At 39.9% G+C, this 14,238-nt stretch overlaps 1 protein-coding gene across 1 annotated transcript in view; it reads left to right on the top strand.

Annotated features, from left to right (window-relative positions):
• Window positions 1-14,238, top strand: part of LOC100882071 (metabotropic glycine receptor) — a 114,847-nt gene that overhangs the window by 76,153 nt on the left and 24,456 nt on the right. Inside the window, exon 6 of the mRNA XM_012283499.2 lies at window positions 11,203-11,271. Within this exon, the coding sequence (XP_012138889.2) occupies window positions 11,203-11,271 (69 nt within the window). The remainder of the gene's footprint in view (window positions 1-11,202; window positions 11,272-14,238) is intronic.

Raw genomic sequence — 14,238 nt, 5'->3', positions numbered from 1 at the left:
TAAACGGCCGGTCTAATGGTCGGGTAGCAGGCGAACTGACCGTCGGTTGACGATTAAAATCGTAATGAGACCGCATATGTGACGTGCCGCTGGCCCATTAGCGTAACAAGTCGCCGTAGTTGCGACGGTTACTATCCCCGGGAGTTATTGCCGAGCCGGGTCGAATCATGTACGCCATTGGGTCAGCTATCTGCAAACCCGAACGCGTGCCAAACCGCGTGGAATTTGCTCTTGAAATCTAGCGGCACCGTGGCGCTGTTGCGTCACCGATGAATGCCGGCGCTCGCATAAAGCCGGCGAACGTAACGACACTGCCATGTATTATTCATCGTGTAACCGCGTGCTGCTTACGTAAGTTAGCGTTCTTGTTACCGGCGCCTTCGATACTGCTCTCGGTGCAGTCTCCGAGAAAATCTGTTTGCTCTTCCGCGTCGCTTCGGAAGTTTATTAAAGTCGAACACTCCCTCCAAAACCCTGCAGCCCAGCCTGACAACGAGGATAACTGCTGTTTGTTGCTAAAGTAAAGGTTTACACTCGAGTGGAGCTTTTCTGTTTTGTCATGTACCGAATTTCCCTCGCGGTGTTCTGCTGCTGATAGCTACAAACTCAGACACGTGTTCTTATCAAACGATTAACGAAATGGGGTCGGAATTGTTTGTGGAAAGAGAGTGGGCATTGATGCTTTGTGAACTGCGAGTTACAGTAGTATAACTCGAACATAAGTCAGATTTGCAATAAATTTATGAATAATTATGTAAACGTATCACTGAACGATTTATTTTGCATCTCTGATTCATTGTGTAACTTAATAGAGAGTTATTGTTAAACATCAGTAGAACAAGTCAATCATAAGTCAGACACGTTTGCAGTAAATTTATGAATAATTACGTAAACGTATCACTGAACGATTTATTTTGCATCTCTGATTCATTGTGTAACTTAATAGAGAGCTATTGTTAAACATCAGTAGTACAAGTCAGGCATAAGTCAGACACGTCTCCAATAAATTTACGAGTAATCATGTAAACGTATCACTGACCAATTTATTTTGCATCTCTGATTCATTGTGTACCTTAATAGAGAGCTATTGTTAAACATCAGTAGTACATGTCAAGCATAAGTCAGACACGTTTGCAGTAAATTTACGAATAATTATGTAAACGTATCACTGAACAATTTATTTTGCATCTCTGATTCATTGTGTAACTTAATAGAGAGCTATTGTTAAACATCAGTAGTACAAGTCAGGCATAAGTCAGACACGTCTCCAATAAATTTACGAGTAATCATGTAAACGTATCACTGAACAATTTATTTTGCATCTCTGATTCATTGTGTAACTTAATAGAGAGTTATTGTTAAACATCAGTAGTACATGTCAAGCATAAGTCAGACACGTTTGCAGTAAATTTATGAATAATTACGTAAACGTATCACTGAACAATTCATCTTGTATCTCCTATTCATTGTGTACCTTAATAGAGAGCTATTGTTAAACATCAGTAGTACAAGTCAGGCATAAGTCAGACACGTCTCCAATAAATTTACGAGTAATCATGTAAACGTATCACTGAACAATTTATTTTGCATCTCTGATTCATTGTGTAACTTAATAGAGAGCTATTACTAAACATCAGTAATACATGTCAAGCATAAGTCAGACACGTTTGCAGTAAATTTACGAATAATTACGTAAACGTATCACTGAACAATTCATCTTGTATCTCCGATTCATTGTGTACCTTAATAGAAACCTATTATTAAACATCAGTAGTACAAGTCGAGAATAAGTCGGGCATCAAATAAATCTTTTCATTTCGCTACGTTTCGCGACTTTTAAAAATAAAGTCAATTTTAAACTCGCAACGGGTATATTCCAACGTTCAGACATCCTGAAACGGCAGTTACTAACAATCGGATAAGAAGGAACGCGAAGTTTCCTGCGGTGGAAAACTCATTACAGATCGGAGGCACGAGTCGAGTTGAAAGTTGGCGAGAAATTAAGGAACCGTGAAATGTCAAAAGGTGAAGAAACCAGTGGAAAGTTTTCCCTTCGACGGCCGCGGCCATTTTATTCAGCCGTGACACGATCGTGACCGGACGGTTATCAGAAGAAAACCGACATTAATTAACCGTACACGAGACGTCCGATTTGCGGAAGCGTTTCTGACGCGAAACATCGTCTGGCAGAGTAATTTACTTCCGCGCGAACGAAATTCACTTCTGATATGTTCTCCGGGGGAACAAAATCAATTTACACGTTGAGCTATGCAGTAAAAAGTACATTGTGTAATAGTAAATGTTATAGTGACTGATTTTTATTCGTCTAATGGCTCATGGTATTAACGGTACATGAATTGAAAAATTACGCAATTTCTGTATTCTGAATTTCATGTATTTCTAAACTGTAATCAGCAATTTGCATTAATTTCAATGTATAGTTAAATTGCGGGTTGCGGATCAACAATTGCTCATATGGAAATGAACAGCTGTGGAATATTAATCAAATCCCATACAAATATTTGAAATATTTAAGTAGTATAAATCAATGTTTACGCGAGCGAAATGTTTTTGGAATTGGTGATAAAAGAAATGTACAGCGTATGTAAAAATACAGTAAATACATTTGTATAGCGTAATTAAAATAATGGTATAATAATTAATGACTGAACTGTAACGATGAAACGTAATGAAGTTTCGCAGTGGAGCGTGTTCATCTTTGAAGGCGAAAAATCGAGGAAAATTAAGAGAAGTGTCTTTTGGAGCGAGACGAGGAGACAGAGGAAATCATTAGCCAAGGGAGAGAGCTCTTCAAGAACGGCTTAACCGTTCCCGCGATATAGCCGCAAGAATCATCCGTTCTGTCTTAACTTTCGTCTCGACGTTTCCGATTTTCCACTGTTTCAACTTGGAAGAATCCATTTTCTAACAATTACTTTCAGAGAAGCGAAATTATTTCAAAAATTTTCGAATTTAATGTACTTCGAATACGCTCTGTAGGTAAATTGTTGAAAGGAAAAAGCGTTCGCGCTCGTTTTTCTTTCGAAATCGCCCTACCTCCAGTTTCACGCTCTAATGATGCGATTTTAATACGATGGCGAGGGCTCGCAGTATCGTTAAGTCGGACGCAAACAGGGGAGAACAGCTATCTCCATTCGAAATTCCGGAACATTCTGTTGGTCATTAGTCGAATAACAAGAAACGGTCGATAAGAAAAAAGGTGAAAAACAAGCGGTGAAATATACGCCCGCGTTCGTTTTCTACTATTCTCTTTTTCGTTTTCATTTCTCGCCCTGCTGGTGTAATAACGAAATAGTGCATCTCTCCGTCCCGTCCATGGTGAAGAATTGAAAGTGAAAAATAAGAAAAAATTCCGTGTTGCACACTGGGGACCGCAACTCGCTACACCTCATGACACATGTTCTGAATTTTACGTTTGTTATTCCACTTTTCACGGTTTTATTTGAAAAGACAGGTGAGAGAACGAAAGATAAATACGAACTCGATAGATTTTTCAAATATTTCGCATGTTATGATAAATCAGATTTTATGAATTTGATATTCGCCTGATTTCGTTTGCGGCAGTCGGAAAATGTACTTTTTTCCATGGAGATATAGGTGACACCGTTTGAGATGCAGTTCGTAATGTAACTTTTAAGACATTGGGGATGGAGGGTAAATATAGTAAGACATATGTGGTTTAACATCGTATGTAGTCAGAAAAGTAGTAACTGTATGTAGACAGACAAGTAGTGTAGCACTGTATGTAGCAAGACAAGTATATAGGGCTGTATGTAATAAGACAAGTAGTATAGGGCTGTATGTAATAAGACAAGTAGCATAGGCCTGTACGTAGTCAGACAAGTAGTACATGACTGTACGTAGTCAGACAAGTAGCATGTTCCTGTATGTAGTCAGACAAGTAGCATGTTCCTGTATGTAGTAAGACAAGTAGCATGTTCCTGTATGTAGTCAGATAAGTAGCATGTTCCTGTATGTAGTCAGACAAGTAACAAGTGACTGTATGTCGCAAGACAAGTAATAAGTGACTGTATGTAGCCAGACAAGTAATAAGTGACTGTATGTAGCAAGACAAGTAGTATGTGACCGTATGTAGCCAGACAAGTAGTATGTGACCGTATGTAGCCAGACAAGTAGTATGTGACCGTATATAGTCAGACAAGTAGCATATTCCTCTATGTAGCAGGACAAGTAATAAGTGACTATATGTAGCAAGACAAGCAGTATGTGACCGTATGTAGCCAGGCAAGTAGTATGTGACCATATATAGTCAGACAAGTAGCATGTTCCTCTGTGTAGCAAGACAAGTAATAAGTGACTCTATATAGCAAGCCAAATAATAAGTGACTGTATGTAGCCAGGCAAGTAGTATGCGACCGTATATAGTCAGACAAGTAGTATGTGACCGTATGTAGCCAGACAAGTAGTATGAAACCGTATGTAGCTAGACAAGTAGTATGTGACCGTATATAGTCAGACAAGTAGTACGTGACCGTATGTAGCCAGACAAGTAGTATGTAACCGTATGTAGCTAGACAAGTAGTATGTGGCCGTATATAGTCAGACAAGTAGTATGTGACCGTATGTAGCAAGACAAGTAGTATGGAACCGTATGTAGCTAGACAAGTAGTATGTGACCGTATATAGTCAGACAAGTAGTATGTGACCGTATGTAGCCAGACAAGTAGTATGTAACCGTATGTAGCTAGACAAGTAGTATGTGACCGTATATAGTCAGACAAGTAGTACACGGCCTATGTAGTCCGACAAGTAGTATGTAAGCGTATATAGCAAGACAAGTAGTACACGACCTATGTACCCAGGCAAGTAGTATGTAACCGTGTGTGACCAGACAAGTAGTACAACCCAACCACAGTCAATCAGACGAGAACGTATCTATATGTGACTGCACAAGTAGTATATTTTCGAGGTCAGACATAAATAGTATAACAGCATACGTACAGACTAACGTTCTGAAACAATAATAGCATCAAATAAATTCGTGCGTACGTATTTAATAAATGTGTCGAATACTCATAACAGCTTTATAATATTCCCTGGAGCAATCGGGATATATATTTCCCGTATTGATCGAACGAACGGGAGCAAAACATATATGAAAACGCATAGCTAAACAATAACATTCCGCGCTTTATTTTGAACGAAAAATCCTGGGTATCGGTATCCATCCGGATTTCCAGGAACTCCCTTGACGAGAAAGGATCGCCATTAACGGAAATCCGATGAAATCAATACGAAACCCGCCGTCGGATTGCAATCAGATTATAAGTTGATCCCACAGAAGTTTCATTCGACTTCCCTCAAATATCAATCCATCTTCCTGGCCGTCGCTACGGAAATCAAATTAATTAAAACTGAGGGAGGAAAAAATGATCGAGAATAAATAGGAAATCCTTGTGGCTTTCGCGGAATCAAGCAGCGCCATTCAATCCCTATTAGCGCCGAAACATCCACCTTTATTTCCCAAGGGATTCGTTATACGAGGAAATTTCGATAGTGCTCGACTTTTCAATACGCAATCGCTTTGCGTAATAATGAATAGTCCTCCTTGCTGGTTTAAAGCGATAAGTGAACGTATCTTTTAATTATTGCTGATGATGTACACTCGACATAAGCTACGTTCAGATTTCAACCAACGTATGCTTTTAATTTTCCGTAGAAACGTGAAAATTTAATTGATCGATCTCGAATTTTCACTAATTGACCTAAAAATTATTTCTCGTCCAAATCGAAGTCGCAAGCACGAACGAACACGTAAATACTTCATTAGACAAAAAACGAAAAAAGTAAAAAATGTGCTACGCTTTCGTGTTCGCGTAAAGGACGCAGTGTAATGATTTGATGCGAAGCACTCAACCATGTTACGGCAACAGAAAAAAGGAAATAAATAAAATAAATCTGTTCGCGCTATCTTTTTGAGATGGCTTTCAAAAAAATATTCATATTTCACATAGGGAAAGTAATTTCCATGAAAGTTTTTTCTCCCTTCTTTCGCGAGAACGAAGCCACGCTCGTCGAATTCGAAACCACGTGAGAATATCACGTGAAAGGTAACCTTCAGCGAAAATCCACCTGATTCGCAGAAAGGCAAGAAAATTTCTCCGTTTGAATCGCGGACGAGGAAATAGAACAGGTGAGGACGTGATTGCAACGTAACCTGACGAGTTTCCGAATCATTCCTCATTCTTTTCAGCGTTTTAATCCTCTCTCACTTGCGTATTTTTTTTTTATATTTTCCGCTCTCGAAATTTCTGTATCTCGCTAATGGGCGAAACATGTACGCTTCTGTTTTATTGTGCTTTCATTGTTATTCTGTTCGCCGTGGTAAACGCAGTGATCTGTAATCATAAAAATGGAATATTGGAAGACTGAAAAATTTTCAAATAAAGTGATCAACTATATTGACTAAACCTGTGAAAATTGATTTCTTATTTTAAATTGTGAATATTTGGTGGTACGGGTCGAGTAGCTACGCGAGGTAGTGCTACGCGTTGAGTAGTCATGCGTGGTAGTGCTACGCGTCGAATAGCCACGCGTGGTAGTGCTACGCGTCAAGGAACCACGCGTGGTAGTGCTACGCGTCGAGTAGCCACGCGTGGTAATGCTACGCGTCGAGTAGCCACGCGTGGTAGTACTACGCGTCGAGTAGCCACGCGTGGTAATACTACGCGTGGTAATACTACGCGTTGAGTAGCCACGCGTGGTAGTACTACGCGTTGAGTAGCCACGCGTGGTAGTACTACGCGTCGAGTAGCCACGCGTGGTAATACTACGCGTGGTAATACTACGCGTCGAGTAGCCACGCGTGGTAGAGCTACGCGTCGAGTAGCCACGCGTGGTAGTACTACGCGTTGAGTAGCCACGCGTGGTAGTGCTACGCGTCGAGTAGCCACGCGTGGTAGTGCTACGCGTCGAGTAGCCACGCGTGGTAATACTACGCGTGGTAATACTACGCGTTGAGTAGCCACGCGTGGTAGTACTACGCGTTGAGTAGCCACGCGTGGTAGTACTACGCGTCGAGTAGCCACGCGTGGTAATACTACGCGTGGTAATACTACGCGTCGAGTAGCCACGCGTGGTAGTACTACGCGTTGAGTAGCCACGCGTGGTAGTACTACGCGTCGAGTAGCCACGCGTGGTAGAGCTACGCGTCGAGTAGCCACGCGTGGTAGTACTACGCGTCGAGTAGCCACGCGTGGTAGTACTACGCGCCGAGTAACCACGCGTGGTAGTGCTACGCGCGGAATAGCCACGTGTGGTAGTGCTACGCGCCGAGTAACCACGCGTGGTAGTGCTACGCACCGAATTACTACGTGTCGAGTAACCACGCGTGGTGACGCTATGGGTGGAGTAACTACGCTCCAAGATTTTGTCAAACTGTCTCCTCGAGACAAAGTATCATCGCATAATGTAGTTCAGATTATTTAATTTTATGTTTCAATTTAAATACAATTATGAAACGTCCTAAGGTGAAATTATCCGATACACAAGGAAAGATAAGAAAGGATGGAAGAAGTTTAATGGACGGACACAAAGTTTGCGAGAATAAGAAAGGAAGAAGTATCCATAGGTCTAACAGTTTGGACAAATATTAAGTTTGTTTGGAAAGTCGTTTATCGGCGGGATTGGAGGGGTTCGAGCCTCAAAATCTTGTTGGATTAAGTAGGAAACCTTCCCCTAAAAGGGACAAGGGGATGAGAAATGATCCCATTGTATGATGGAAGTTCCCGAAGAGATGGCTCCGCTCGTCGAATGCAATTTCGCCAACTTCCGATTTCCTATTTAACAAACCAGTTCCAGACTTCTCACGTCTGTGTTTCTTGCGTAAACTGTCGGTAAATGGTTCATCTACCAATTCGAGGAACTACACTTTCGGATAATTAAACATCTCTAATTTAACTCCGCTATTTCGATCGACGATGGCGGCGGTGGGATAAGGATTGGCGGGAAATTTGAAATTACTTTTGGAGATTCATGAAATATTAACACATTCAAATATTAAAATTATAAAAAAATAATTGCATAATGGAACAATTACAACAAATGAGAGAAATTGAACAAAAAAGTTGTAAATATAGGAAACCCTTGCAACTTTAACAGTCTTAGAAGTATGGCGGTGGTGTGACGAGAATTGGCGGGAGATTTGAAAAGGTTCATGAAAAACTAAGTCATTCGACAATAAAAGCACTGAAAACTTGTAAAATAAACAAATTACATACCAATCGAAATTAAATAATAAAAAAAATAAAGAATTTACATAAATAAAAATTTGCAAAAATCCTCGCGAACTTAAAAAAGTGAACAAGCTTGATATATTGTTACTGCAAAATAATTAATGATATAGGAATTGAATAAATTCTTCGTGCCTGAGTTGAAACACTCCCCTACCGATATCGGAAAATGTTCACATTTTTCTATGTTTCTATGTATTATAAAAAGTATGCAATTTGAAACAATTGGGGAATGTACACCGTAATTTCGCGGGCTCAAATATTTGGCTGGATGAATAATATTTGAGAATCCCGCGAACTCCTTCCGCCCACTTTGCCGACACCGAAAATAGTCTTCTACGAAAATACTGAGTACACGAAAACATTTTTCCTGGCATTCCGAGCTCCATTGAAAAAGTATACAAATGAAAAGCTTCGATACCAAATGTATCGAAGCTGGGAATCGAGCGCCGCGGAAGAAATTAACTGCCGTCAGTCGCAGTAATATTAAGCTTTCATTCGTCGAAACATTTCAATAGAATTTCCTTGAAATATTTGAAACATTCAGAAATGTATTTGGTGCGAAAATTCACTTGACATACTATTACACAATATTTTCACGAATACGTTCTTCAAGCGTCAACAAGCGTGACAAGTTGAGAACCCCTGTTCCCTATAACCAAATCCCGCCTCTCCCGTAAAGCTGATCTCGAACGAACAAACTTCCCGTAAGATTTTCCCTCATTTTCGATAGAACAATCGCCTGGCGTCGTCAAAAATTACGACACACCCAGTCACGATCGAAAAATCGCTCGACAAATAGCAGGATTTGCGAACAAAAGTGGGTTAGGTCGTTCTTGGCTTCGTCCATGAAACTCCATCGTTTCGTGAAGTGCATAAATGCGCTTGCTCTCGAAAGGCCAACGATTTGTATGCACTTTCTCGGGAATACAGTCGGTTACACCCACACCGGTTCCGCAAGGGAACTGCAGCCGATTCCACCGCCAACAAACGCGTTCCCATTCCTTCTATGTTATTTTTCACGTCCACTCCTCTTCTTTAGGACGCCGTTCTCGCACCTTCACTACCCGATGGCTTTGAAAGAAGCTGGCTAGGCATATACGAAGTCAAATTGAGTGATTCTTAATGTTTGAATTATTAGGGCATTTTATAAAGAAATTTAGGAAGGTATTATACTTTGATGGTACTTTAGATACTTTGATGGTGTCTTAGTAGATGATAAATAGTTGCGAAAGGGGCACTTGTTATATTGTAGTGGCAAGGGTAGTCGAGTGAGTGGGCATTCATTGATAGGTGCGTGACAGGAAGTTATGTGCGGTGCCGTAACGTCGATGTACCATAGATGTTACTATGTGGCGATTAATAACACGTGGAAGGACGCGAGGAAGCATGTGTCGCAACGCATCGACTACTTACGTACTGATTAACCACGCGTGGTGTTACTACGCGCCGAGTAAGCACGCGTGGTGTCGCTACGCATCGACTAATCACGCGTGGTGCCGCTACGCGTCGAGTAACCACGCGTGGCGTCACTACTCGTCGAATAGCGACGCGTGGAGTTACTGCGCATCAGCTAGTCACGTGTCAAGTAACCACGCGTGGTGCCGCTACGCGTCAAGTAGTCACGCATGGTGTCGCTACGCGTCGAGTAGCCACGCGTGGTGTCGCTACGCGTCGAGTAGCCACGCGTGGTATCGCTACGCGTCGAGTAGCCATGCGTGGTAGTGCTACGCGCCGAGTAGCCACGCTTGGTAGTGTTATGCGTAGAGTAGCCACGCGTGGTAGAGTGCTACGCGTCGAGTAGCCATGCGTGGTAGTGCCACGCACCGAGTAGCCACGCGTGGTGTCACTACGCGTCGAGTAGCCATGCGTGGTAGAGTGTTACGCGCCGAGTAGCCACGCGTGGTAGTGCTATGCGTCGAGTAGCCACGCGTGATAGTGCTACGCGTCAAATAGCCATGCGTGGTAGTGCTACGCGTCGAGTAGCCACGCTTGGTAGTGCTACGCGTCAAATAGCCACGCGTGGTAATGCTACGCGTCGAATAGCCACGCGTGGTAGAGTGCTACGCGTCGAGTAGCCACGCGTGGTAGTGCCATGCGCCGAGTAGCCACGCGTGGTGTCGCCACGCGCTGACTAACCTTGCGTGGTGTCTCTACGCGCCGACTAACCTTGCGTGGTGTCTCTACGCGCCGAATAACCACGCGTGGTAGTACTACACGTGGAGTAACCTTGCGTGGTGTCGCTACGCATCGAGTAACCACGCGTGGTGCCTCTTGCGTGATATCTCCACGCGTTGAATAACCTTGCATGGCGATGCTACGTATTGAATACCCACGGGTGGTATTATTACCCATCGATGATCACGTCACGCACCAAATAATCATGCTTAATACCCCTGCAAACTATAATCCCTCTAATTACTCTTCAGAATGCCCTTAATATAGGAAATTATTCTATTATTTGAGGCAGCATATTCATATAATACCCTCCATGATTTCACATTGTTTAGTAAATAAAATTGCACCTCTTGTTTAAAACCCCAATTATTAAATTTATTTTGAACTTCAGATACACGTTACACTGCAATTATTTTTGCGTCAGAATTACTTGAACGTTTTGAAAGCTGAATAATGCTTTGTAGATATCGCTGATTCTTTGTTCCCTTCGCTGCGAAACGTTACACCTCCATTTCTTCGTCTGTGGCTTATTAAGAAATTTAATATTCTTGTGCTCAGTTTTCTTCTGTGTGAAAATTTAATATTTTTCCTTTACCCATTCACTCCTATTTCGCTTTGAAAAGTAGTGCTTGAGATTTTAACGGTGTAATTCAATTTTGCGATATGTTATAATGTTATCAAAGAAAATTTCCTCGTGTTGAGTACACTTTTTCATTTTTATAATTTAATTTTTTCTGCTGCGTTGTTACAGGTGGTACGAGCTGCCAGTCCGGTTCTTCTTCGTGTCATTGTGCTTGGCGCATTTTTCATTTATTGCACGGTGAGTAATTTGATAAAATCTTGAAATTTATTCTTTTTGTGAAAAGTATATAACTCAATTTTCGGTCGAATTATTTACAGAAGGTATATCGTATTACAGAATTCATACACGATATTTGTTAAAACGTTTCATTTAAAATTAACGAGTATCGACGATAGAATTAATGACTGCAATTTATTCAATAATTCATTGAAAATTTATTTGACAATTCTGCCGTTTATTGCGTATTCCCAAATTCAATGTAAAATTAATAGGAATTTAATGCACATCGAAATTGTTCGATTTTCGTTTTATTCTAAATTTCCGTCCGCGCAATATTAATATTGTATTTTATGAGGAATGCCTTAACAAATAATTTTCCTGAAAATTGTCGGTCTTATTTTGAAATTGATACTGCTACAAATATTTTCACGGAGTCAAGCTCATCGACAAACATTTTCAGCAATATTGTTCTGCCATTCGTGAAACATTTGATATTCAATGAACGTCAGAATCAATAAACTGTTCGGTATCGAACGGTCAAATATCTGGATATCATTAATCGTTAATCGACATGGAAAATATTAAAAATTCTGCGTGCTTGAAGTAATACGAACTGCAGGGACTGAAATATTGAAAATCTGTTATTAACTTGCACATATATTCGTACACATAACACAACTGTTTGTATTGCGACGTTGCAGCTTCGTGATTTTCTTTCTCAAACATTTCGGCTACAAAATTCGCATTGTAGTTCCACTTGAAAATTGTTCTGTTTTTCAATTTTATATTTTAGTCATTTTATCTGCTTTTGAGTTCTGCAGTTTTACAATTTTTTAATTTACTAGTTTTTCCAATTTTCTCAAGTTCCAATTTTCTAATTTTCCTATTTTCTCAAGTTCTAATTTTCTAATTTTTCCATTTTCTCAAGTTCCAATTTTCCAGTTTTCCCATTTTCTCAAGTTCCAATTTTCCAGTTTTCCCATTTTCTCAAGTTCCAATTTTCCAGTTTTCCCATTTTCTCAAGTTCCAATTTTCCAGTTTTCCCATTTTCTCAAGTTCCAATTTCCCAGTTTTCCCATTTTCTCAAGTTCCAATTTTCCAGTTTTTCCATTTTCTCAAGTTCCAATTTTCTACTTTTCCCATTTTCTCAAGTTCTAATTTTCCAGTTTTCCCATTTTCTCAAGTTCCAATTTTCCAGTTTTCCCATTTTCTCAAGTTCCAATTTTCCAGTTTTCCCATTTTCTCAAGTTCCAATTTTCCAGTTTTCCCATTTTCTCAAGTTCCAATTTTCCAGTTTTCCCATTTTCTCAAGTTCCAATTTTCCAGTTTTCCCATTTTCTCAAGTTCCAATTTCCCCATTTTCAAATTTCCTATTTTCCCATGTTTTCAAGTTCCAATTTTCCAGTATTCCCATTTTCTCAAGTTGCTATTTTCCAGTTTTCCCATTTTCTCAAGTCCCAATTTTCCAGTTTTCCCATTTTCTCAAGTTCCAATTTTCCAGTTTTCCCATTTTCTCAAGTTCCAATTTTCCAATTTTCTCAAGTTCCAAATTTCCAGTTTTCCCATTTTCCAATTTTCCAATTTTCTAATTTTTTTTCTATTATCCAATTTCCCAATTTTCTAATTTACTAGTTTCTCCATTTCCATTTGTCCTGTCTCCAAATTTTCAAATGTTCTCACGTCCCAATTTTCTATTTTGTCAGCTCTCTATTGTCCAATTTCCCACTTCCCGAATTAAGCACCGATGTTAATTTCAAGAAGGTTCTCAAAATTCAATGGCTATATAACAGGTGTCTCTTGTACGATGACTTAACAAGAATAGGGGTAATTGGTGACCGCGAATGTTTTGAACAGCGCGTTGTACAAGCACGTTTCATGAAAGTACGTCTATTAATAAGGTTCAAGTACAGTTTCAAGTGCCGTTGAAGTTAATTTTATTGAGAAGGCGACGATGATAGGCATTAAAGGAGCAATTGGCCGTTTCGTTTAGTGGCTTTTATCCGATAAACGGCAGCGCCTTACTTCCCGGTTAGATCGAGAAATATATACGGCACATCGACACGAGAGGCAGCATGATAAAAGGTGAACGAAGAGAATCTAATTGGAAATGCTCGGTTAATGTGGCACGCGATTCATCGGTGGACTATCAAAATTATTCTCTCGATTACCAATTAGTGCAATCACGCGATATGTAGCGTGAAACGGCCCTGGTATTTTCCACCGAATTATCGAAAATGGCAAACGATAATGTGAATTATGTCGATATTGTTACACTAATTGCGATTTTAACGGAGATGCTGAATGTTATGTTTGTTGCAAGGAACATTTTCTATCATTTCCACACTTTCCATTTTCATATTTTTTATTTTCACATTTTCTACCTTTTCACTTTTTCAGTTTTCCACTTTTTCCATTTTCTCATTTTACAATTTTCACGTATTCCCATTTTCCAATTTTCACCTCTTTCCATTTTCCAATTTTCCACTTTTCCCATTTTCTCATTTTCCAATTTCCACATATTCCCATTTTCACCTCTTTTCATTTTTCAATTTTCCACTTTTCCCATTTTCCAATTTTCACATATTCCCATTTTCACCTCTTTCCATTTTCCACTTTTCCCATTTTCTCATTTTCAAATTTTCACACATTCCCATTTTCCAATTTTCACGTATTTCCATTTTCCAATTTTCACCTCTTTCCATTTTCCAATTTTCAAGTTTTCTCATTTTCCAATTTTCACCTTTTTCCATTTTCCAATTTTCACATTTTCCAATTTCCACATTTTCTCATTATCCCATTTTCACATTTTTCGACTTTCCGGTTATCCACTTTTTCATTTGCAGCTCCCCATCAATTTTCTATTAATTGATTTATTAGTTGCTTTACACATTAATTACTTTAATTGATAAGTGACGTATTCATTGATTAATTTCCATCAGTCCATCTGCCCGAAACACAGGAACGTTTGATGTGTTATGAACGATC

Source organism: Megachile rotundata, chromosome 16, assembly GCF_050947335.1.
Source record: "Megachile rotundata isolate GNS110a chromosome 16, iyMegRotu1, whole genome shotgun sequence".
In the NCBI taxonomy this organism is placed as follows: Eukaryota; Metazoa; Arthropoda; class Insecta; order Hymenoptera; family Megachilidae; genus Megachile; species Megachile rotundata.
Note: the sequence above shows the minus strand (reverse complement) of the source record. Positions and strands in the feature narration are given on the sequence as shown.